This window comes from Taudactylus pleione, unplaced genomic scaffold (genome assembly GCF_031769625.1).
Source record: "Taudactylus pleione unplaced genomic scaffold, aTauple2 ptg000113l, whole genome shotgun sequence".
NCBI lineage: Eukaryota > Metazoa > Chordata > Amphibia > Anura > Myobatrachidae > Taudactylus > Taudactylus pleione.
Window position 1 is genome coordinate 14,301,470 of NW_028284515.1, and position 26,340 is coordinate 14,327,809.

Below are 26,340 nucleotides of genomic sequence, written 5' to 3' on the forward strand. Positions count from 1 at the left end.
AGGAGCAGGTAAGAGGTCCTGTGTGTGGGGGAGGGGGGGGGGGTCGGGGTGCCGCGATTGGGGGGGGAAGTGTCTGGAGCAATGAGGTGAGGAGCAGGTAAGAGGTCCTGTGTGTGTGGGGGAGGGGGGGAGCGCTATTGGGGATAGGGGAAGTGTCTGGAGCTGAGGTGAGGAGCAGGTAAGAGGTCCTGTGTGTGGGGGAGGGGGGGGGTTGGGGGGGGGGAAGTGTCTGGAGCTATGAGGTGAGGAGCAGGTAAGAGGTCCTGTGTGTGTGGGGGTCGGGGTGCCGCGATTGGGGGGGGAAGTGTCTGGAGCAATGAGGTGAGGAGCATGTAAGAGGTCCTGTGTGTGTGGGGGAGGGGGGGGGCGCTATTGGGGATAGGGGAAGTGTCTGGAGCTATGAGGTGAGGAGCAGGTAAGAGGTCCTGTGTGTGGGGGAGGAGGGGGGGTCGGGGTGCCGCGATTGGGGGGGGAAGTGTCTGGAGCAATGAGGTGAGGAGCAGGTAAGAGGTCCTGTGTGTGTGGGGGAGGGGGGGGGCGCTATTGGGGATAGGGAAAGTGTCTGGAGCTGAGGAGCAGGTAAGAGGTCCTGTGTGTGGGGGGGGGGAGTGTCTGGAGCTATGAGGTGAGGAGCAGGTAAGAGGTCCTGTGTGTGTGGGGGTCGGGGTGCTGCGATTGGGGGGGGAGTGTCTGGAGCAATGAGGTGAGGAGCATGTAAGAGGTCCTCTGTGTGTGTGGGGGAGGGGGGGGCCGCTATTGGGGATAGGGGAAGTGTCTGGAGCTGAGGTGAGGAGCAGGTAAGAGGTCCTGTGTGTGGGGGAGGGGGGGGGAAAGTGTCTGGAGCTATGAGGTGAGGAGCAGGTAAGAGGTCCTGTGTGTGTGGGGGAGGGGGTGCCGCTATTGGGGGTAGGGGAAGTGTCTGGAGCTATGAGGAGCAGGAAAGGAGACCTGTGTGGGGGAGGGGGGGGAGGGGGTGCCGCGATTGGGGGGGGGCAAGTGTCTGGAGCAATGAGGTGAGGAGCAGGTAAGAGGTCCTGTGTGTGTGGGGGAGGGGGGGGGGCTCGGGGGTGCCGCGATTGGGGGGGGGTTAGTGTCTGGAGCTATGAGGTGAGGAGCAGGTAAGAGGTCCTGTGTGTGGGGGAGGGGGGGTCGGGGTGCCGCGATTGGGGGGGAAGTGTCTGGAGCAATGAGGTGAGGAGCAGGTAAGAGGTCCTGTGTGTGTGGGGGAGGGGGGGGGGCTCGGGGGTGCCGCGATTGGGGGGGGGTTAGTGTCTGGAGCTATGAGGTGAGGAGCAGGTAAGAGGTCCTGTGTGTGGGGGAGGGGGGGGGTCGGGGTGCCGCGATTGGGGGGGGAAGTGTCTGGAGCAATGAGGTGAGGAGCAGGTAAGAGGTCCTGTGTGTGTGGGGGAGGGGGAGGGGCGCTATTGGGGATAGGGGAAGTGTCTGGAGCTGAGGAGCAGGTAAGAGGTCCTGTGTGTGGGGGGGGGGGAGTGTCTGGAGCTATGAGGTGAGGAGCAGGTAAGAGGTCCTGTGTGTGTGGGGGTCGGGGTGCTGCGATTGGGGGGGGAGTGTCTGGAGCAATGAGGTGAGGAGCATGTAAGAGGTCCTCTGTGTGTGTGGGGGAGGGGGGGGCCGCTATTGGGGATAGGGGAAGTGTCTGGAGCTGAGGTGAGGAGCAGGTAAGAGGTCCTGTGTGTGGGGGAGGGGGGGGGAAAGTGTCTGGAGCTATGAGGTGAGGAGCAGGTAAGAGGTCCTGTGTGTGTGGGGGAGGGGGTGCCGCTATTGGGGGTAGGGGAAGTGTCTGGAGCTATGAGGAGCAGGAAAGGAGACCTGTGTGGGGGAGGGGGGGGAGGGGGTGCCGCGATTGGGGGGGGGCAAGTGTCTGGAGCAATGAGGTGAGGAGCAGGTAAGAGGTCCTGTGTGTGTGGGGGAGGGGGGGGGGGCTCGGGGGTGCCGCGATTGGGGGGGGGTTAGTGTCTGGAGCTATGAGGTGAGGAGCAGGTAAGAGGTCCTGTGTGTGGGGGAGGGGGGGGTCGGGGTGCCGCGATTGGGGGGGGAAGTGTCTGGAGCAATGAGGTGAGGAGCAGGTAAGAGGTCCTGTGTGTGTGGGGGAGGGGGGGGGGCTCGGGGGTGCCGCGATTGGGGGGGGGTTAGTGTCTGGAGCTATGAGGTGAGGAGCAGGTAAGAGGTCCTGTGTGTGGGGGAGGGGGGGGGGTCGGGGTGCCGCGATTGGGGGGGGAAGTGTCTGGAGCAATGAGGTGAGGAGCAGGTAAGAGGTCCTGTGTGTGTGGGGGAGGGGGAGGGGCGCTATTGGGGATAGGGGAAGTGTCTGGAGCTGAGGTGAGGAGCAGGTAAGAGGTCCTGTGTGTGGGGGAGAGGGGGGTTGGGGGGGGAAGTGTCTGGAGCAATGAGGTGAGGAGCATGTAAGAGGTCCTGTGTGTGTAGGGGAGGGGGGGTCGGGGGTGCCGCGATTGGGGGGGGGGAAGTGTCTGGAGCTGAGGTGAGGAGCAGGGAAGAGGTCCTGTGTGTGTGGGGGAGGGGGGGGGGTCGGGGGTGCCGCTATTGGGGGTAGGGGAAGTGTCTGGAGCTATGAGGAGCAGGAAAGGAGACCTGTGTGTGGTGGAGGGGGGGGGTCGGGGGTGCCGCGATTGGGAGGGGGAAGTGTCTGGAGCAATGAGGTGAGGAGCAGGTAAGAGGTCCTGTGTGTGTGGGGGAGGGGGTGCCGCTATTGGGGGTAGGGGAAGTGTCTGGAGCAATGAGGAGCAGGAAAGGAGACCTGTGTGTGGGGAAGGGGGGGGTCGGGGGTGCCGCGATTGGGGGGGGGGAAGTGTCTGTATCAATGAGGTGAGGAGCAGGTAAGAGGTCCTGTGTGGGGGGGGAGGGGGTGCCGCTTTTGGGGGTAGGGGAAGTGTCTGGAGCTATGAGGAGCAGGAAAGAAGACCTGTGTGTGTGTGGGGGGAGGGGGTGCCGCGATTGGGGTGGGTTGTTTTTGGAGCTGTGTGGGATAGGGGGAGAGAGCTGGGTATTATTTCAACATATACAGTATATTTTGATTACCTACTTTCTGTCTAGGCTGCGCTGCTGGGATGGCTGCTTGCAGATCAGTCACACCACACTGCAGTGCAAATGGAGATGTCCTGGAGGCGGGCCTTCGGTCGGGCTGGAGGCGGAGCCATCAGTGGTGACTGACTGGCTCCGCAAAGGCTTATGGGAGGAGCTGCAGCTGCTGGGCATGCGCAGTAGCTCCCCCGACGGCCATTTTTTTTTATTTAAAGTGTACTATTTTTGCCCGATCGGAGCTGAGCTGAGCTCCGATCGTGGCAGCCGGCAGGAGGGGTGAGTAAAGGAGGGCCACCAGCCACTACAGGGAACATAGGGACCGGCCCAGCGGGAAATGGCCCGGTGTCCCGGCGGCCCAATCCGCCCCTGTGTGTGTATGTATATATATATATATATATATATATATCCAAGTATGGTTGCATACCATACTTGATAAAAGTCTTCGCTGACTGAAATGTTGAACTACACTGCTGTGTCCAGAATCATTTATTGAAAGTCCCGTGAGTTATATGTGGGCAACATCTCTTCTAAAACTCACTTCTAAAAACTCTCACTTTAGTAAATTTACCCATATGAGTTTCGGGAACAGAACACAATTCCAAGCTAGACACAATTCTGCTGTAAGAATATAAAATTATTTACCAATGTCTGTCCCATGGATATTCTGAGCCTTTATGATCCTCACTGTTAGTTCATAGTTTGATGCCTCTTCCTATAAGTCAAAGAGCAAAGAACAAGATTTATTTTATTGCAAGTTAATGGGCTGTTGCTGGTAACTATATGCAGAAACTGATGTTTTAATACGATAAACACAATAATCCCACTGCACAAAATATCAGAGCAGCTAAACTAAAATGGTGTTACCAAACCATAAATACAATGATTTCTTAATACATCTTGCTGTTCCAATTACCAGGACTGTTGGAAAGTGATTCCAGTTCACTTTGGTATTATGGGGTTCCTTTTAGGGGAGGACGGGGGTAGTGGGCGGACAGTCTCTCAAAACTCACTTCTTCAGACAATCTTATTATTATTATTTTTGGTGCTTTGTAGTGCTGAACAGTGGGGAAAGCAGGGACATAGAGCCTGATTCATAGTTATACACAAACCCCATGTTTGGCAATAGGACATGTACTGCGCATGTGCAAATCTGTGCCTGCGATGACGGTCACAGTGCCCCCTAAGCCGCAGTATGATTGACATGCCGCAGCCGTTTGGGGGCAGGGAAGCTGTGGCGGCCAACAGCCCAGAAAGGACGTGTCGTCCCCGTTTTCTGGGGAGCCAAGGCCATTGGCTGCGTCCTTGTACGCAGTTCACTGAACCCAGCAGCATGAAATACACAGTGATCCTGAGTAACTCAGATGATTGATGTTTACACAGTTGATGCAATAGCGGTGTCTTCAGACACAGCATAGGATCAGAGAAGCTGGCAGTGGGCGTTTTATTTGTTAAGACGCTTCCTGTTGCTTTTGCATAGTGTAGCACAGCCGCTGCGTATAAAGACGTAGCGGCTGAGCTACAGCATCTGTCTCTGAATCAGGACCATACACACAGTTCTTGAAGTGATCCTAGAGAGGCGGTGGAACTCCCCCCCGCCCCCCCGTGTTCGGCGCATTTTAAATAAAGGGAATGCGCGCGCTGCAAAAAAAGAGGTGTGGTCTCAAAAGAAAGGGGCGTGGTTACACAATGGTATCCTCAATTCAAATTACGCCACACAGTAGCACAATCTTATTCACATTAAACTGCACATAGTACCCCTGATTCACATTACACCCCATAGTAGTGTCCCTTATTCATGTTATAACACACAGTTGTGCCCCTTTTACACAATGCCCACATTAGTGCCCCTTTATACACAATCCCCACAGTAGTAGTGCCCCTAATACACATAATGCCCACAGTATTAGCGCCCCTTATACAGTGCCCACAGCATTAGTGCCCCTTATACAGTGCCCGCAGCATTAGTGCCCCTTACACATAATGCCCACAGCAGTAGTGCCCCTTATAAAATGCCAACTGTAATGGTGCCCCTTATGCAGTGCTCCCAGTAGTGGTGACCCTTATGTAGTGCCCCCAGTAGTGGTGCACCTTATGCAGTGCCCAGAGTAGTGGAGCCCCTTATGTAATGCCCCCAGTAGTAATGCCCTCAGTAGTAGTGCCCCCAGTAGTAATGCCCCCTGCAGTAGTGCCCCTAGTAGTAATGCACCCTGTAGTAATGCACCCATTAGTAGTGCCCCCAGTAGTAGTGGCCTTTACACAAAAAAAATACAATTCAAAAAACAAAAACAATACTTACCTTAAGCCCCGTTCTTGCGTCCGCTGCTGTCCGGTCCGACCGCTCCTCGAAACTATGGGAGAGACATCATGACGTCTCTCATAGTGCCCACTGCGGGAGCCTGAAGACGGAGCTCAGGAGTGAACTCCAGCCTCCGCTGTGGGGAAGGAGCCGGGCACCATCTTGTAACAAAATCTCAGTGGGACGCCCTGCAAATGGAGCCTCCCTGTGGCACAGAGCGACTGGCCGGATAAGGTGGGCTAGAAGAGGCAGAACTTGTTCCGCCTTCAAATGGAATTGACGGAACACAGTTCCGCCCTGTTCCGGCCTGCTTTAACCCCTGCATACACGGAAGACAAAATAAATTCAGGCAAAGGGTAGGGAGGCATCACAATCCCCGCAATGTACAGCGTTGGGAAATATTTTAGCATTTTATAAATAAGGGATAAAAATAGTGATAATAGTGATATAGTGGGAAAAGGAAACATTGAGACACGAGCAGTGAGTGTGGCTGAGAGGGGAGATTGGGACAGCAGTGCGTTTGTACCAGTGGAGATTGGATGCTCTAATAAAGAGGTGAGTTCTCACAGAACATTTAAAGATATGAAGGCGTGGGAGAGAATTACATACAGTAGGTATATAGCAGCAGGGACAAATCTTCTAGGTGGGAGTGAGAGGTGGTTATCAGATACTTTGATCAGATGTAGATCTATGGGGGCATTAGGAAGAATATTTCAACATAAAAAGATGAGTTGTACAGGGAATTCGGAAAGTCCCTGCAGGCACTCACTGGCAGTTGGTTTGGCTCCCCTATTTGAATTTTGGACTGTCACACACTTAGCACACATTCACTGTGGAGGGACTTTCCGAACTCCCTGTATAATGGAGGGTTGTGTTTAAGGGCTTTTGTTTTCAGGTGAGGGGAAAGTAGTTTGAATTGGATTCTGAAGGATACGGGAACTAGTGTAGGCAGTGCTATTTTTATATGAATGGGAACTCAGATGCCCGCCAAAAATATGGTCTCACGTCACGTGCCACCGAGCAAGTCTCAACACTAGGCCGCGGATCGGACCCCCTCCTCCTCCTTGTGGGTTAAGGTGAAGGACTTTCTATGGAGGGAGGTGGGGTTTGGTGATATGTTATTGGAGGCTGGAGTACTCCTGTACTGAACAGTCGGAGCCAGACAGATTTCCTTGTCCTGACTATATAGGTTATACAGTAGCTACCAGAAATATAAATGAGAATGGTGTGTGCTGGGCTTACCAGAACTGGTCATGTGCTGCCAGGGTCTGAGACTTCTGATAGATCCTGTTGCCAAAGAGTGGGCAAAGGGGGTGGCCCAGGCCCCACATGCAAGCCCTGGCTCATGTAATCAGAAGCTTCTCCTTCTCAAGTCATAGTTATATCCATTCTATGAATAATTTATATGACTGTGGGTTTCTGTTTGATATTATGTAAGAGGAAAAATCTGAACTATTTGTAGAGTGTGGACTCCATAGGAAATAGTACTGCAGTATAACAGGCAATATTATTATTATTCTTATTATTATTATTATTATCACTACTACTATGGGCTCAATCCAATTAGGTGCGAATTGCAAGTAGGAAGTTTGTTTCTTCAAACTCGCACACTTCCCAATGAAGCGCGCTCCCGACAATTCTCTAATCCAATTAATAATACCTATTCGCACTACTCGCAGCGGAGGGGTGTGAATTGACTGCCAAATGAGATTTGCGAGAAATGCATGAAAATATGGGGAGACCATCCTCGACCCCCCAAAATGGCTAATTTCGGTAGCAGGACCGTATAGACGGCTGTTTGTGGCCATTAGGAAGTTACTGTAGGTTTTGAAACGGTGTCAAATGGCTGAGTTGTGCTTTTTTTAAAAAAGAATTTCGTTTAATATTAAACGAATTAAACGAAAAATGCAAAAAAAAAGTCGGAAAAGGTGATTTTTGGGGTACTTTGAGTGCACCTTGAAAAATTAAAAAAAAAATTATAAAAACAATTATTTTTCAATTAAAAATTATTGTAATTAAATTTGGGGTGCCCAAACTAACGAAAAAGTAGATTTTGGGGTAATTTGAGGAAATTTTTTTACCTCAAAAAATGACACTTCTAATTGCCTAATTGGTCATTGGGGGGGGGGTGTCCAAGGGGTTCAGCACAGTGTCCCCACATTTTAACCTTAAAATAGAGATTTTCCTTTCCATCTCTCACCCTCCTCACCCTCAGGGAGGTGCGAGTGGAAAGTTGTAAATTCAGTCTCACTGATCAGTGCGAATTGTTAATTGGATCGCAAAATGAATTCGCTATGCGAATTCGAAGTGAAAATCGCAACTTCCACCTTGCATCTCGCAATTCGCAACTAATAGGATTGACCCCTACAAGTCAATGTACACCACCTAGGAGACCTCCAAAACATGCACTGCTAGGCAGGGGCGTATTTCCAATGGGTGCAGGGTGTGCGGGGCACACGGGCCCCTGCGTCCAGGGGGGGCCCGCACTGCACCCATATTATACTTACCTCTCCAGAGTCCCACGTCGGGGCCGGTGTCTGCGCTGTAAAAAACGGCTGGAAAATGGCCGCCGCAGCCATATTCCCGTCGTTTGCGCATGTGCAGTACAGGGAAAATGGCCACCGTGGCCATTTTTCCGGTGACCTGCGCATGTGCTATAGACTCTGGGTACACTCAAGTGCCCAGAGTCTATAAGTGCGCCGCTAGCCACACACCGCTCAGTGCGCTGCTGGCCACCGGACGGAGGGAAGGGAGCCCGTGACGGAGACTGCACACAGGCCCCCTCCTCTCTAGAAACGCCCCTGCTGTTAGGGGGTCCCTGAGGACTGGAGTTGGGTATAAGTAGTGTAAATGTATTATTGATTTTCTATATACACAGAATTGTGATTTTCATAGTGAAAGTAAATAGCAGATATATCCAGCAGAGTGGCTGTAAAATCTGGTACTTCCCATATTAGATGCTGTAATAAATGCCAGGGAGTCACTGACATAGGTAAGAGAAAGGTATACATTGGGAATTTCCTATCTATGGTTAGTTACACCCATACACTATCCATGTAGTTTGTGGCACATGCACAGAAGTAAGACCTTATCTCAGTAAGTGCTTCCCAAAATATCCTAGTATTCACTAAAGCCTATACATTAAGGGGTATATAACATGCGGCCCTGGTGTTGCTGTATACCCCTGATGTATATCATCATACGACATGTACCAATGAATGTCAAATTCTGAAAATAGGTTTCTTTTATATACACTGTACCCAGGGGCATTTTAAGAGAGGAGGGGGCACGAGTACAGCCTCTGTATGGGCCCCCCTTCTCTGTCAGCGCACTGAGCGCAGTAGATTCTGTCTTCATGCCAGAATCTACTGCGCATGCGCGGGTCTCTGGGAAAATGGTGCCAGCGCCTTTTTCCCGGGGACATCTTTTCTGTGCATGCGAGAGTCACCGGGGAAATGGGCGCCATTTTCCCAGTGATTTTTTTTGCGCACCGGAATCTGCGGAAAGGTAAGTAGAATTGACTATGGGTGCAGAGTGTGCGGTGTGGATCCCCTTGAACCCAGGGGCCCGTGTGCACCACACACCCTGCACGCATTATAAAGACGCCCCTGACTGTACCTGCCAACATTTCTGCACGTAAGCAATTGGGACAAAGTAAGCCCCAATCTGCCCAAACGCCACACTGATCCGCCCAAAGTCTTCACCTGTCTGCCCGCTTGTGGGTGAAACATGACTGTTCTGCCAAAATCAGGGCAGTTGGGAGGTATGTCTTGATCTCCTAATGCCACAGGATGGCTTTATTTGAGAAGCACAATTAGCAATTTATAATTACTACTGTATATATTTCAACCAACACAGCAGTAATCTAAGTTTATTGTGGTAATGGAGCAATGATTCATACATACACTACTTTTGGGCTTTTAAAACATTAAAGGGCAGATGCATACTTCAAAGTGATGCACATGTATGAGTGAATAAATAATAGTATAATAGATCCTCACATTCATTGTTTATATACCTGAAGGATGAGCAGAGAGCAGTTTATTATGTCACATGTCTAATGCTGGGTACACACGGGACGATCTGTTCAGCGAACGATATCGCTGAACGATCTTCCTTGAAATTCCTGGTGTGCTGGATGAATGATATTAATAATAATAATAATATACCACACATCAAAGATATCACCATCGATGAACGATCACAAACCCCTATGGAAAATGAACGATATTGTCCAGATTGGCCTGCATGCATGCCCGATGAACGATATCATTATCGTCCAGCGGGAGCACGCATCGTTGGTCGTTCATTGCATACACATGGAACAATATGAACGATATATTGTTGAACGATATCGTTATCGTTCATATCATTGAAAGATATCGTTCCGTGTGTACGCACCTTAACTCAAGCACGACTGCACAAAGATGAAACCCCCTTCCAAGTGACATCTTACAGAGGGGATGAGGCCACAAACGGCAGGAATTAAAGCTGTAAGGGTAGCGGTGTGCACATCTAAAGTGTCCTAAGGACTCTCTAGGCAGCACTGCTGCAGAGATTCTGGCCAGCCAGATGCAGGGGCCGTGCGTGAGCGGCAGTGACACCACAGAGCTCTGCACACCCCTAGTTATGGCCCTGGTTGCATACACAGATGCTTAATCATCACATTGAGATGCTTAATCGCTCACATTGGTGACCATACTCGGAGGGAGAATCTGCACCTAGAATGGGGCTGGTGCATGTTTCAGTGGTGACTGATGGTGTCATCTAAAGATGCTCGAAGTAGGTGTCTTACCCCTTGTACAGTCAGACACGTGGCTGTACACCAGGGGAAGGGCTGATACTAGCATTAGCATATAGACATGACTACGGCAAAATACGTTAAAGCGGTCGCAGCAGCATGCAGCTCAGAATCAGCCCCTAAGAGTTAAGCTAGTCACAAACTGTTATTATGTCTTTACATGTAACAAGCATCATAGAAGCTAAATTGTCAACAAAACAGTCATTCAGTGCACAGTTAACAATGTCCCCTTACAGCTGATTACCACACACCTGAAAACGCACGAGGCTGGACCCAGTCTATAATAGAACCTTAGCAGAGCTCAATGGTCCCTTTCAGCTGATGACCGCACACCTGCTTAGACACGAGGCTGGACCCAGTCTATAATAGAACCTTAGCAGAGCTCAATGGTCCCTTTCAGCTGATGACCACACACCTGCTTAGACACGAGGCTGGACCCAGTCTATAAGAGAACCTTAGCAGAGCTCAATGGTCCCTTTCAGATGATGACCGCACACCTGCTTAGACAGAAGGCTGGACCGAATCAATAATAGAACCCTGGCAGAGTACAATGTTCCCTTTTGGTTGATGACCACACACCTGCATATGCACAAGGCTGGACCGAGTCTAAAACGAAACCCTGGCAGAGTAAAAAGTACCCTTTTGGCTGATGAACACACACCTGCTTAAGCACAAGGCTGAACCGAGTCTACGACGGAACCTTGGCATTCAGTATACACCAACCCACATTTGTCTGCAATAGCAAAGACCAGGAACATTCTGCTCATCTTAATGATGAACTAGATAACCCATTGACTCAGTAGTGAAGGATTCTTCTATCTACAAGTGCCACCACAGGCTGAGTACATTATTGGGGGGACTGATGAAAAACAATTAAAAGACTGGCAGGGCTGAACGACGAGCAGATAACAGTCAGCCCACTTTTATTCTCAGACACACCGGCTGTTCTGGAAAATGCCATATTGAACAGTTGTCAGTTTGATTTTTTTAATGCAGTTATCAGCCATTACAATGTTCCAGCCAGACCAAAAACAATTCCATGTTCATCCAAATTTACAGCAGTCCCCATCACATTTCCATGATCCATTAGTTTGTGTTGGAGGTTTGGTTTATGCCCACTCGTGGTGCAGCTAGAGGCCAGTTTGAAGTTGCACTGAAGTATTTGGCATAATGGAATGTGGCCACAATTTCTAGCTGGTGCTACAAGTAAATCTGTGTTTCTTTCTCTTGCTTTGACTAGATAATGTGCTGAGACAGCATGACAGTACATACAATTATCAATTAGGGATATGGATTTGGTTCTAATTCGTCGTTTGGATTTGGATTTGCCAAACTGCGGTGACTGGCTTTGGATTTGGCTTTGGATTTGTTACAAAAATTGGCATAAAAAGCTATAATCACATAAATTGGGCTTTTCTTTTTGTTCCTAGAGTATTATTAACCTTAATAACATTAATTTCCAGTCATTTTAGACCACCTCACAGCTCACAATATTGTTTTCACCATTATTGGCCAAAGGCTGCAGTGAGCTGGCTGGTTACTAAGCTACAGAGCAGCGGCACAGACACCACAGTTTTTTAAAGCACATCTATGACACATAGCAGTGGCAGGAATTAAAGGTAGTGCAAGATGGCTTCGGTGCTTGTATACACAGTGGGGTATGGCTCAAGCAGTCATGGTGCTTGTATACACAGTGGGGTATGGCCCAAGGAGTCATGGTGCTTGTAATGTATACAGGTGGAGTACAGGACCAAAACATTTTTTTCACTTTTTATTTAAACATTTTTTTTGTACACACAGCCACTTGTAAGTCCGGAGTCTTTGGACACAACCACATTAATCAGCAGAGCATAGCGCAGCGTACATTAGCGCAAGGGCTGGCTGGCAACTTTTAGCCTGGAGGGCAAATGCATGCAGGTGGCCCTGGCAGAGGGGTAGCGTGTAGCCAGGGTGCCCGAAGAACGTGCGTGCTATGGCACCCCCCTCAGGTGTTCCAGGGAGGAGGCGGGTCCATATGGGTTTAATGTAAAGTAAAAGTAAAGATTAGGAACAGCCCCGTCGTGGTGCCCATATGCAGTGCCCCCCTGTGCCCCAGGAGAGGACCCCCTTATGCAGGCCTCCAGTAGTGATCCCCCTATGCAAGCCCCTTATATAGTGCCTCCATTAATGGTACCCCCTATGCAGTGCTCCTTATATAGTGTCCCCAGTAGCAGTCCACACCACATGCAGTGCCCCTTAAATAGTGGCCCCAGTTGTAGTCTCCCCTATGCAGTACCCCCAGTATTGCCCTTTTTATAGAGCCCCCAGTAGTGGTCCCTCGATGCAGTGCCCCCAGTGGTAGTCCCCTCCCCCCTATGCAGTGCCCCTAGTAGTAGTCCCCTCCCCCCTATGCAATGCCCCTAGTAGTAGTCCCCTCCCCCCTATGCAGTGCCCCTAGTAGTTGTCCCCTCCCCTTGTAGTGCCCCTAGTAGTAGTAGTCCTCCCTTGTAATAGTAGCCCCCCCCTTGTAGTGCCCCCAGTAGTAGTCCCCCCAGTTGTAGTCCCCCCCTTGAAGTGCCCCCAGTTATAATCCCCAGTAGTGGTCCCCCCTTGTAGTGCCCCCCCCTGTAGTGCCCCTAGTAGTGATCTCCCCCTTGTAGTACCCCCAGCAGTGATCTCCCCCTTGTAGTGCCCCCAGTAGTAGTCCCTCCCTCTTGTAGTGACCCCAGTCCAGTAGTGGTTCCCCCTTTGTAGTGCCACCAGTAGTCCCCCCCCATTGTAGTACCCCCTGCAGTGATCTCCCCCTAGTAGTGCCCCCAGTAGTCGTCCCTCCCTCTTGTAGTGCCCAAGTCCAGTAGTGGTTCCCCCTTTGTAGTGCCACCAGTAGTCCCCCCCCTTGTAGTACCCCCAGCAGTGATCTCCCCCTTGTAGTCCCCCCCCTTGTAGTGCCCCCAGTAGTAGTAGTCACCCCCTTGTATTGCCCCCATTAGTAGTAGTCCCCCCTTTGCAGTGCCTCCAGTAGTGGTTCCCCCCTTGTGGTGCCCCCAGTAGTGGTCTCCCCCTTGTAGTACCAGCCTCCCCCCCAGTAGACACACGTAGTAAAAAAAAAAAACCACTTACCTGAATCCCCGCTCCCGCCGTCGCCATCCGCTCCTCCGTCTGTGCTTCCCGGGCCGGGCCGCTCTGCATTATGGGAGAGACATCATATGACGTCATGACGCCTCTCCCATTGCCCACTGCGGGAGCCGGAAGATGGAGCGGCTCCCGCAGTGGGCGCAGCAGCAGCAAATGAGAGTCTGACAGACTCTCATTGGCTGCTGATCAAAACAAACACACAGCTGCCAGGGCCGGCGGCTGTGTGTTTGTCACTTGTGTAGCGCTGACCGAACTCCGTCCAGCCAGCGCTACACAAGCGGTGCAGTCTGTGTCACAGTGACACAGACTGCCAGCGGCCCGCATGACGCTGTGGCCCGGGAGCTACATGGCATCCTGCCCTCCGGCCCAGCCCGCCACTGCATCAGCGTGCGGTCAGTGCCCACTTACATAGCCACTTAATCAGCAGAGTATAGCGCAGCATACATCAGCGTGCTCAGTGCCCCTATACATAGCCATCATCAGCAGAGTATAGCGCAGTGTGCTGTCAGTGCACCTATACATAGCCACCATCAGCAGAGTAAAGCGCCGCGTGCTGTCAGTGCTTCTATATATAGCCACCATTAGCATAGTATAGCGCAGCGTGCTGTCACAGTGCCTCTATATATAGCCATCATCAGCATAGTATAGTGCAGTGTGCTGTCAGTGCCCCTATACATAGCAACCATCAGCACAGTATAGCACAGTGTGCTGTCAGTGCCCCTATACATAGCCATCAGCAAAGTATAACGCAGCGTGCTGTCACCATGCCCCTATACATAGCCACCATCAGCAGAGTATAGTGCAGCATGCTGTCAGTGTCTCTATATACATAGCCATCATCAGAAGAGTATAGTGCAGCGTGCTGTCAATGCCCCTATACATAGCCATCAGAAGAGTATAGCGCAGCGTGCTGTTACAGTGCCCCTATACACAGCCACAATCAGCAGAGTATAGCGCAGCGTGCTGTCAGTGCCTCTATACATAATCATCAGCAGAGTATAGCGCAGTGTGCTGTCAGTGCCCCTATACATAGCCACCATCAGCAGAGTATAGTGCAGCGTGCTGTCAGTGCCCCTATATATACACACCATCAGCAGAGTATAGCGCAGTGTGCTGTCAGTCCCCCTATACATAGCCACCATCACCAGAGTTTAGTGCAGTGTGATGTCAATGCCCCTATACATAGCCATCATAAGCAGAGTATAGTGCAGTGTGCTGTCAGTGCCCTTATACATAGCCACCATCAGCAGAGTATAGTGCAGCGTGCTGTCAGTGCCCCTATATATACACACCATCAGCAGAGTATAGCGCAGTGTGCTGTCAGTCCCCCTATACATAGCCACCATCACCAGAGTTTAGTGCAGTGTGATGTCAATGCCCCTATACATAGCCATCATAAGCAGAGTATAGTGCAGTGTGCTGTCAGTGCCCTTATACATAGCCACCATCAGCAGAGTATAGTGCAGCGTGCTGTCAGTGCCCCTATATATACACACCATCAGCAGAGTATAGCGCAGTGTGCTGTCAGTCCCCCTATACATAGCCACCATCAGCAGAGTATAGTGCAGTGTGATGTCAATGCCCCTATACAAAGCCATCAGCAGAGTATAGCGCAGCGTGCTGTCAGTGCTTCTATGTATAGCCACCATTAGCATAGTATAGCGCAGCGTGCTGTCACAGTGCCTCTATATATAGCCATCATCATCAGAGTATAGCGCAGCGTGCTATCAGTGGCCCTATACATAGCCACCATCAGCAGAGTATAGCGCAGCGTGCTGTCACAGTGCTCCTATACATAGCCACCATAAGCAGAGTATAGTGCATCATGCTGTCAGTGCCCCCATACATAGCCACCATCAGCAGAGTATAGCGCAGCGTGCTGTCACAGTGCCCCTATACATAGCCACCGTCAGCAGAGTATAGCGCACCGTGCTGTCAGTGCCTCTATACATAGCCATCATCAGCAGAGTATAGCGCAGCGTGCTGTCAGTGCCCCTATACATAGCCACCATCAGCAGAGTATAGTGCAGCATGCTGTCAGTGCCTCTATACATAGCTATCATCAGCAGAGTATAGCGCACCATGCTGTCAGTGCCCCTATACATAGCCACCATCAGCAGAGTATAGTGCAGTGTGCTGTCAGTGCCCCTATACATAGCCACCATCAGCATAGTATAGCGCAGCATGCTGTCAGTGCCCCTATACATAGCCACCATCAGCAGAGTATAGTGCACCGTGCTGTCAGTGCCTCTATACATAGCCACCATCAGCAAAGTATAGCGCAGTGTGCTGTCAGTGCCCCTATACATAGCCACCATCAGCAGAGTATAGTGCACCGTGCTGTCAGTGCCCCTATACATAGCCACCATCAGCAGAGTATAGCACAGCGTGCTGTCAGTGCCCCTATACATAGCCACCATCAGCAGAGTATAGCGCAGTGTTCTGTCACAGTGTCCCTATACATAGCCACCATCAGCAGAGTATAGTGCACCGTGCTGTGAGTGCCTCTATACATAGCCATCATCAGCAGAGTATAGCGCAGCGTGCTGTCACAGTGCCCCTATACATAGCCATCATCAGCAGAGTATAGCGCAGCGTGCTGTCAGTGCCCCTATACATAGCCACCATCAGCAGAGAATAGCGCAGCATGCTGTCACAGTGCCTCTATACATAGCCATCATCAGCAGAGTATAGTGCAGCGTGCTGTCACAGTGCCTCTATACATAGCCATCATCAGCAGAGTATAGCGCAGTGTGCTCAGTGCCACTATACATAGCCATCAGAAGAGTATAGCGCAACGTGCTGTCACAGTGCCCGCAAACATAGCCACCATCAGCAGAGTATAGCACAGCGTGCCGTCAGTGCCCCTATACATAGCCACCATCAGCAGAGTATAGTGCAGCATGCTGTCAGTGCCCCTATACATAGCCATCAGCAGAGTATAGCGCAGCGTGCTGTCAGTGCTTCTATACATAGCCACCATCAGCAGAGTATAGCGCAGCGTTCTGTCACAGTGCCTCTATATATAGCCACCATCAGCAGAGTATAGCGCAGCGTGCTGTCAGTACCTCTATACATAGCCATCAGCAAAGTATAGCGCAGCATGCTGTCACAGTGCCCCTATACATAGCCATCAGCAGAGTATAGTGCAGTGTGATGTCAGTGCCCCTATACATAGCCACCATCAGCAGAGTATAGTGCACCGTGCTGTCAGTGCCTCTATACATAGCCATCATCAGCAAAGTATAGCACAGTGTGCTGTCACAGTGCCCCTATACATAGCCACCATCAGCAGAGTATAGCGCAGCGTGCTGTCAGTACCTCTATACATAGCCACCATCAGCAGAGTATAGTGCAGCATGCTGTCAGTGCCCCTATATATACACACCATCAGCAGAGTATAGCGCAGTGTGCTGTCAGTGCCCCTATACATAGCCACCATCAGCAGAGTATAGTGCAGTGTGCTGTCAGTGCCCCTATACATAGCCACCATCAGCAGAGTATAGCGCAGCGTTCTGTCACAGTGCCTCTATATATAGCCATCATCAGCAGAGTATAGCGCAGCGTGCTGTCAGTACCTCTATACATAGCCATCAGCAAAGTATAGCGCAGCATGCTGTCACAGTGCCCCTATACATAGCCATCAGCAGAGTATAGTGCAGTGTGATGTCAGTGCCTCTATACATAGCCACCATCAGCAGAGTATAGCGCAGTGTGCTGTCACAGTGCCCGTATACATAGCCACCATCAGCAGAGTATAGCGCACCGTGCTGTCAGTGCCTCTATACATAGCCATCCTCAGCATAGTATAGCGCAGCGTGCTGTCAGTGCCCCTATACATAGCCACCATCAGCAGAGTATAGCGCAGCGTGCTGTCACAGTGTCCCTATACATAGCCATCATCAGCAGAGTATAGCGCAGTGTGCTCAGTGCCCCTATACATAGCCATCAGAAGAGTATAGCGCAGCGTGCTGTCACAGTGCCCGTATACATAGCCACCATCAGGAGAGTATAGCACAGCGTGCTGTCACAGTGCCCCTATACATAGTCACCATCAGCAGAGTATAGCACAGCGTGCTGTCACAGTGCCCGTATACCTAGCCACCATCAGCAGAGTATAGTGCAGTGTGATGTCAGTGCCCCTATACCATACTTGCCTACATCCTGGCTGCTTCCTCCGGGAGGAAGCAGCCAGGTCGGTGTAGCAGGGGGGCGGGGCCTGTATAGAGGGCGTGGTCGGACACTTTACCAGCATTTAGGGCGGGACTGGGGGCGGAGCCACGTGGTAGCATCATTTTTTAGGCTCCGCCCCCCACAAAAAATGCCGATATTTCCGGCATTGCTATGCGGGGGGTGGGGTTATGATGACGCGATTCAGCGCGAATCGCGTCATCAGCCCCTCCGCAGCGGGGGTTTAGCATTACATTGCGGGGGGGACTGGAAAAGTCAGGAGGCCTGCCTACTTTTCCGGGGGGCCGGGAGCTGCACCCGATTTTCGGGAGGCTCCCGGCCAAATCGGGAGAGTAGGCATGTATGCCCTATACATAGCCACCATCAGCAGAGTATAGTGCAGCATGCTGTCAGTGCCTCTATACATAGCCATCATCAGCAGAGTATAGCGCAGCGTGCTGTCACAGTGCCCCTATACATAGCCACCATCAGCAGAGCATAGCGCAGCATCCTGTCACAGTGTCCCTATACATAGCCACCATCAGCAGAGTATAGCGCAGCGTGCTGTCACAGTGCCTCTATATATAGCCATCATCAGCAGAGTATAGCGCAGCGTGCTGTCAGTACCTCTATACATAGCCACCATCAGCAGAGTATAGTGCAGCATGCTGTCAGTGCCCCTATATATACACACCATCAGCAGAGTATAGCGCAGTGTGCTGTCAGAGCCCCTATACATAGCCACCATCAGCAGAGTATAGTGCAGCATGCTGTCAGTGCCCCTATACATAGCCATCAGCAGAGTATAGCGCAGCGTGCTGTCAGTGCTTCTATACATAGCCACCATAAGCAGAGTATAGCGCAGCGTTCTGTCACAGTGCCTCTATATATAGCCATCATCAGCAGAGTATAGCGCAGCGTGCTGTCAGTACCTCTATACATAGCCATCAGCAAAGTATAGCGCAGCATGCTGTCACAGTGCCCCTATACATAGCCATCAGCAGAGTATAGTGCAGTGTGATGTCAGTGCCCCTATACGTAGCCACCATCAGCAGAGTATAGCGCAGTGTGCTGTCACAGTGCCCGTATACATAGCCACCATCAGCAGAGTATAGCGCACCGTGCTGTCAGTGCCTCTATACATAGCCATCCTCAGCATAGTATAGCGCAGCGTGCTGTCAGTGCCCCTATACATAGCCACCATCAGCAGAGTATAGCGCAGCGTGCTGTCACAGTGTCCCTATACATAGCCATCATCAGCAGAGTATAGCGCAGTGTGCTCAGTGCCCCTATACATAGCCATCAGAAGAGTATAGCGCAGCGTGCTGTCACAGTGCCCGTATACATAGCCACCATCAGGAGAGTATAGCACAGCGTGCTGTCACAGTGCCCCTATACATAGTCACCATCAGCAGAGTATAGCGCAGTGTGCTGTCAGTGCCCCTATACATAGCCATCAGAAGAGTATAGCACAGCGTGCTGTCACAGTGCCCGTATACCTAGCCACCATCAGCAGAGTATAGTGCAGTGTGATGTCAGTGCCCCTATACCATTCTTGCCTACATCCTGGCTGCTTCCTCCGGGAGGAAGCAGCCAGGTCGGTGTAGCAGGGGGGCGGGGCCTGTATAGAGGGCGTGGCCGGACACTTTACCAGCATTTAGGGCGGGACTGGGGGCGGAGCCACGTGGTAGCGTCATTTTTTAGGCTCCGCCCCCCACAAAAAATGCCGATATTTCCGGCATTGCTATGCGGGGGGTGGGGTTATGATGACGCGATTCAGCGCGAATCGCGTCATCAGCCCCTCCGCAGCGGGGGTTTAGCATTACATTGCGGGGGGGACTGGAAAAGTCAGGAGGCCTGCCTACTTTTCCGGGGGGCCGGGAGCTGCACCCGATTTTCGGGAGGCTCCCGGCCAAATCGGGAGAGTAGGCATGTATGCCCTATACATAGCCACCATCAGCAGAGTATAGTGCAGCATGCTGTCAGTGCCTCTATACATAGCCATCATCAGCAGAGTATAGCGCAGCGTGCTGTCACAGTGCCCCTATACATAGCCACCATCAGCAGAGCATAGCGCAGCATCCTGTCACAGTGTCCCTATACATAGCCACCATCAGCAGAGTATAGCGCAGCGTGCTGTCACAGTGCCTCTATATATAGCCATCATCAGCAGAGTATAGCGCAGCGTGCTGTCAGTACCTCTATACATAGCCACCATCAGCAGAGTATAGTGCAGCATGCTGTCAGTGCCCCTATATATACACACCATCAGCAGAGTATAGCGCAGTGTGCTGTCAGAGCCCCTATACATAGCCACCATCAGCAGAGTATAGTGCAGCATGCTGTCAGTGCCCCTATACATAGCCATCAGCAGAGTATAGCGCAGCGTGCTGTCAGTGCTTCTATACATAGCCACCATAAGCAGAGTATAGCGCAGCGTTCTGTCACAGTGCCTCTATATATAGCCATCATCAGCAGAGTATAGCGCAGCGTGCTGTCAGTACCTCTATACATAGCCATCAGCAAAGTATAGCGCAGCATGCTGTCACAGTGCCCCTATACATAGCCATCAGCAGAGTATAGTGCAGTGTGATGTCAGTGCCCCTATACGTAGCCACCATCAGCAGAGTATAGCGCAGTGTGCTGTCACAGTGCCCGTATACATAGCCACCATCAGCAGAGTATAGCGCACCGTGCTGTCAGTGCCTCTATACATAGCCATCCTCAGCATAGTATAGCGCAGCGTGCTGTCAGTGCCCCTATACATAGCCACCATCAGCAGAGTATAGCGCAGCGTGCTGTCACAGTGTCCCTATACATAGCCATCATCAGCAGAGTATAGCGCAGTGTGCTCAGTGCCCCTATACATAGCCATCAGAAGAGTATAGCGCAGCGTGCTGTCACAGTGCCCGTATACATAGCCACCATCAGGAGAGTATAGCACAGCGTGCTGTCACAGTGCCCCTATACATAGTCACCATCAGCAGAGTATAGCGCAGTGTGCTGTCAGTGCCCCTATACATAGCCATCAGAAGAGTATAGCACAGCGTGCTGTCACAGTGCCCGTATACCTAGCCACCATCAGCAGAGTATAGTGCAGTGTGATGTCAGTGCCCCTATACCATTCTTGCCTACATGCTGGCTGCTTCCTCCGGGAGGAAGCAGCCAGGTCGGTGTAGCAGGGGGGCGGGGCCTGTATAGAGGGCGTGGCCGGACACTTTACCAGCATTTAGGGCGGGACTGGGGGCGGAGCCACGTGGTAGCGTCATTGTTAGGCTCCGCCCCCCACAAAAAATGCCGATATTTCCGGCATTGCTATGCGGGGGGTGGGGTTATGATGACGCGATTCAGCGCGAATCGCGTCATCAGCCCCTCCGCAGCGGGGGTTTAGCATTACATTGCGGGGGGGACTGGAAAAGTCAGGAGGCCTGCCTACTTTTCCGGGGGGCCGGGAGCTGCACCCGATTTTCGGGAGGCTCCAGGCCAAATCGGGAGAGTAGGCATGTATGCCCTATACATAGCCACCATCAGCAGAGTATAGTGCAGCATGCTGTCAGTGCCTCTATACATAGCCATCATCAGCAGAGTATAGCGCAGCGTGCTGTCACAGTGCCCCTATACATAGCCACCATCAGCAGAGCATAGCGCAGCATCCTGTCACAGTGTCCCTATACATAGCCACCATCAGCAGAGTATAGCGCAGCGTGCTGTCACAGTGCCTCTATATATAGCCATCATCAGCAGAGTATAGCGCAGCGTGCTGTCAGTACCTCTATACATAGCCACCATCAGCAGAGTATAGTGCAGCGTTCTGTCAGAGCCCCTATACATAGCCACCATCAGCAGAGTATAGTGCAGCATGCTGTCAGTGCCCCTATATATACACACCATCAGCAGAGTATAGCGCAGTGTGCTGTCAGAGCCCCTATACATAGCCACCATCAGCAGAGTATAGTGCAGCATGCTGTCAGTGCCCCTATACATAGCCATCAGCAGAGTATAGCGCAGCGTGCTGTCAGTGCTTCTATACATAGCCACCATAAGCAGAGTATAGCGCAGCGTTCTGTCACAGTGCCTCTATATATAGCCATCATCAGCAGAGTATAGCGCAGCGTGCTGTCAGTACCTCTATACATAGCCATCAGCAAAGTATAGCGCAGCATGCTGTCACAGTGCCCCTATACATAGCCATCAGCAGAGTATAGTGCAGTGTGATGTCAGTGCCCCTATACATAGCCACCATCAGCAGAGTATAGCGCAGTGTGCTGTCACAGTGCCCGTATACATAGCCACCATCAGCAGAGTATAGCGCACCGTGCTGTCAGTGCCTCTATACATAGCCATCCTCAGCATAGTATAGCGCAGCGTGCTGTCAGTGCCCCTATACATAGCCACCATCAGCAGAGTATAGCGCAGCGAGCTGTCACAGTGTCCCTATACATAGCCATCATCAGCAGAGTATAGCGCAGTGTGCTCAGTGCCCCTATACATAGCCATCAGAAGAGTATAGCGCAGCGTGCTGTCACAGTGCCCGTATACATAGCCACCATCAGGAGAGTATAGCACAGCGTGCTGTCACAGTGCCCCTATACATAGTCACCATCAGCAGAGTATAGCGCAGTGTGCTGTCAGTGCCCCTATACATAGCCATCATCAGCAGAGTATAGCGCAGCGTGCTGTCACAGTGCCCCTATACATAGCCACCATCAGCAGAGCATAGCGCAGCATCCTGTCACAGTGTCCCTATACATAGCCACCATCAGCAGAGTATAGCACAGCGTGCTGTCACAGTGCCTCTATATATAGCCATCATCAGCAGAGTATAGCGCAGCGTGCTGTCAGTACCTCTATACATAGCCACCATCAGCAGAGTATAGTGCAGCGTTCTGTCAGAGCCCCTATACATAGCCACCATCAGCAGAGTATAGTGCAGCATGCTGTCAGTGCCCCTATATATACACACCATCAGCAGAGTATAGTGCAGTGTGATGTCAGTGCCCCTATACCATTCTTGCCTACATCCTGGCTGCTTCCTCCGGGAGGAAGCAGCCAGGTCGGTGTAGCAGGGGGGCGGGGCCTGTATAGAGGGCGTGGTCGGACACTTTACCAGCATTTAGGGCGGGACTGGGGGCGGAGCCACGTGGTAGCGTCATTTTTTTTAGGCTCCGCCCCCCACAAAAAATGCTGATATTTCCGGCATTGCTATGCGGGGGGTGGGGTTATGATGACGCGATTCAGCGCGAATCGCGTCATCGGCCCCTCCGCAGCGGGGGTTTAGCATTACATTGCGGGGGGGACTGGAAAAGTCAGGAGGCCTGCCTACTTTTCCGGGGGGCCGGGAGCTGCACCCGATTTTCGGGAGGCTCCCGGCCAAATCGGGAGAGTAGGCATGTATGCCCTATACATAGCCACCATCAGCAGAGTATAGTGCAGCATGCTGTCAGTGCCTCTATACATAGCCATCATCAGCAGAGTATAGCGCAGCGTGCTGTCACAGTGCCCCTATACATAGCCACCATCAGCAGAGCATAGTGCAGCATCCTGTCACAGTGTCCCTATACATAGCCACCATCAGCAGAGTATAGCGCAGCGTGCTGTCACAGTGCCTCTATATATAGCCATCATCAGCAGAGTATAGCACAGCGTGCTGTCAGTACCTCTATACATAGCCACCATCAGCAGAGTATAGTGCAGCGTTCTGTCAGAGCCCCTATACATAGCCACCATCAGCAGAGTATAGTGCAGCATGCTGTCAGTGCCCCTATATATACACACCATCAGCAGAGTATAGCGCAGCGTGCTGTCAGAGCCCCTATACATAGCCACCATCAGCAGAGTATAGTGCAGCATGCTGTCAGTGCCCCTATACATAGCCATCAGCAGAGTATAGCGCAGCGTGCTGTCAGTGCTTCTATACATAGCCACCATAAGCAGAGTATAGCGCAGCGTTCTGTCACAGTGCCTCTATATATAGCCATCATCAGCAGAGTATAGTGCAGTGTGCTGTCAGTGCCCCTATACATAGCCACCATCAGCAGAGTATAGTGCACCGTGCTGTCAGTGCCTCTATACATAGCCACCATCAGCAAAGTATAGCACAGTGTGCTGTCACAGTACCTCTATATATAGCCACCATCAGCGGGAGGTGTGGCCACGCCCCCTTGCAGAGAAAAAAAAATAAGATTTGCAGCGCCGCAAAGCGGCGCTGCGCGCTAGGGAGGTGGGGCGCTCTGAGCACCCTCAGCCCGGCGCAAAGCCAGGGGAGGCGCGATCAGTGTGATCGCTCCCCCGCACAGGCATAGGAGACTGCTGTGGCTGCTGCTCAGCAGCCTCGAGCAGTCTCCAACTGCAGCTCAGCACACGCTGTGTGCTGGGCTGCTGTGAGGGGGGGAGCGACGCCGGACCCGGGCCCCGCCGGGCCCCACAGGAAGCCCGGACCCGGGTAATCTGTACCCGCTCCCCCCCCCTCTCGGCGCCCCTGCCTATACATAGTCACCATCAGCAGAGTATAGTGCAGCGTTCTGTCAGTACCTCTATACATAGCCATCAGCAAAGTATAGCGCAGCGTGCTGTCACAGTGCCCCTATACATAGCCACCATCAGCAGAGTATAGTGCAGCGTGCTGTCAGTGCCCCTATACATAGTCACCATCAGCAAAGTATAGTGCAGCGTGCTGTCAGTGCCCCTATACATACACTCCATCAGCAGAGTATAGTGCAGCGTGCTGTCACAGTGCCCCTATACATAGCCACCATCAGCATAGAATAGCGCAGCGTGCTGTCAGTGCCCCTATACATAGCCACCATCAGCATAGAATAGCGCAGCGTGCTGTCAGTGCCCCTATACATAGCCACCATCAGCAGAGTATAGTGCAGCGTGCTGTCACAGTGCCCCTATACATAGCCATCAGCAGAGTATAGCGCAGCATGCTGTCACCGTGCCCCTATACATAGCCTTCAGCAGAGTATAGCGCAGCGTGCTGTCAGTGCCTCTATACTTAATCATCAGCAGAGTATAGCAGAGCGTGCTGTCAGTGCCCTTATACATAACCGTCAGCAGAGTATAGCGCAGCGTGCTGTCAGTGCCCCTATACATAGCCATCAGCAGAGTATAGTGCAGCGTGCTGTCAGTGCCCCTATACATAATCATCAGCAGAGTATAGCAGAGCGTGCTGTCAGTACCCTTATACATAGCCATCAGCAGAGTATAGTGCAGCGTGCCCCCTTAGCCTATCAGCAGAGCGGTGCGCAGCGTGCGAGTACTTCCTTCTGTGTTTTTTCTATACAAGGCGTCGTGAACGGGACTCTGCTCCTTGTATAGAAAAAAAGTCTTGCGAGAATCCGACGTCATTCACATGACGTTAGGACTGGCCGGGGGATCCGAGTCGGCGGGAACACCCCATCTTGCGTTCGGGTGGACTCGGATCCCCCATGTTCGCAGCGGTCTGGATTCCACAGAATCCAGACCGCTCATCTCTACTCCTAACTATCTTCTGTTATAAAAATGACAATTGAGAGCTGATTGGCTGGAGCACCATTTATCATACGTAACAAGCTTTATCACTCAATTAATTGTGAATTGATAACACTCATTGATGAATAAAGCCCACTGTATGCTAAGCTGTAGTACCCTGTCACTACACTCTGTGACAACATACAGTATGTAGGAGGTATTGTTGTCTAATAGGTCTAATACATACTGTAGGTGGCTATTTTTAGTTTTCTCTAATGTTATTTTTGTTAATCAGTTTTACTTATGCTGGGCATACACAGCCAGATAAATGTCTGTCAGACCGACAGACATTTTATCTGGTAGCCTGCCAGCCGCAGATGTTGCCGGCATACACTGTGAGAGAAATCGCACAGTGTATAGCCTGACATTCGCGCTCCGCCCCCGGGGGAGGAGACATTTCCCTGTTCCTTCCATAGGAAGGAACACAGGAAATGTCTGTCTGTCGGTCGCGCTGGGCATACACTGCCCGATGCGGTCGACAGTTTACAGGGTAAATATCGCATCGGACAGGCACGCTGGACAATCCAGCATGCCCGACCGAGCAATATTTAACCCTTGGTCGCCCCCCCACACGCTACGATAATTGTAGCGTGTATGGCCAGCATTAGCAGTGACAGCAGCAATTCAGAAAAGTATATATATGTACCTAATGCCCCCCTGCTGCTTACCTTATAGAATGTTGAAGGCGATAGTGTATTCATCCTATTGTGGTCCAGCTCCCATATGAAGCAGGTGTTAGTGAGCACAGCAGTTCTCAGTGTCTTGTCTCAGACTGCCTGTGCCTGTACTGAATGTCATATTACACAATTACTTCATCATAGTCATATTAAGTGTCCCTCCCATCAATATAATTGTTTTGCTTAGTCCCATCTTCCTTATGCGGGTGACACCCAGACCATTCCAAATGTGTGACTTAACATGAGGAAGGGATAGCAGAGCCTGCATTGTGCTCAGGTAACCTGTGTAAGAAGGGTGAAGGACACGTATGGGTGTACAAGTTACATTGGGCCGGAGGGGATGTCCAAGCGGCAAGTGTGTGGAGAGTGGTGGACACGACTAGTGTCACCATGGACTTATGCCCAGGCAGAGTGAAGCTATTCCCTCTGAAGTACAGTACAGTCACCAGTGCACCCTATTTAGCAGGGTAGAAACAATATTTAGGGGCCCATTTTTTAGTAATCATATTTGCAATGCGATCTGGGTGCAATATTAGCACACATGATCGCATTGCAGAATGCGATTAGATCAGCTGGATGTATCATAGAGCACACGCAGGGACAGGGGTTCCGAAAGTAGCCCGTCCCTGCGATGTGCTCCCAGTGCTGCCGGGGCAGCTGAGTATTCGAGGTCCCGCTGACCGCACATGCACAGCACCCATTTCCAGGGA

At 51.5% G+C, this 26,340-nt stretch overlaps 1 protein-coding gene across 1 annotated transcript in view; it reads right to left on the bottom strand.

Annotated features, from left to right (window-relative positions):
• LOC148525112 (cytosolic phospholipase A2 delta-like) overlaps positions 1-25,682 on the bottom strand; it is a 111,035-nt gene extending 85,353 nt beyond the window's left edge. Inside the window, exons 1-2 of the mRNA XM_088471331.1 lie at positions 25,622-25,682; positions 3,703-3,772 (exon numbers count right to left, since the gene is read on the bottom strand). Coding sequence (XP_088327457.1) covers positions 3,703-3,772; positions 25,622-25,654 — 103 coding nt within the window. The 5' untranslated portion in view covers positions 25,655-25,682. The remainder of the gene's footprint in view (positions 1-3,702; positions 3,773-25,621) is intronic.
• Between the last annotated feature and the right edge of the window lie 658 nt (positions 25,683-26,340).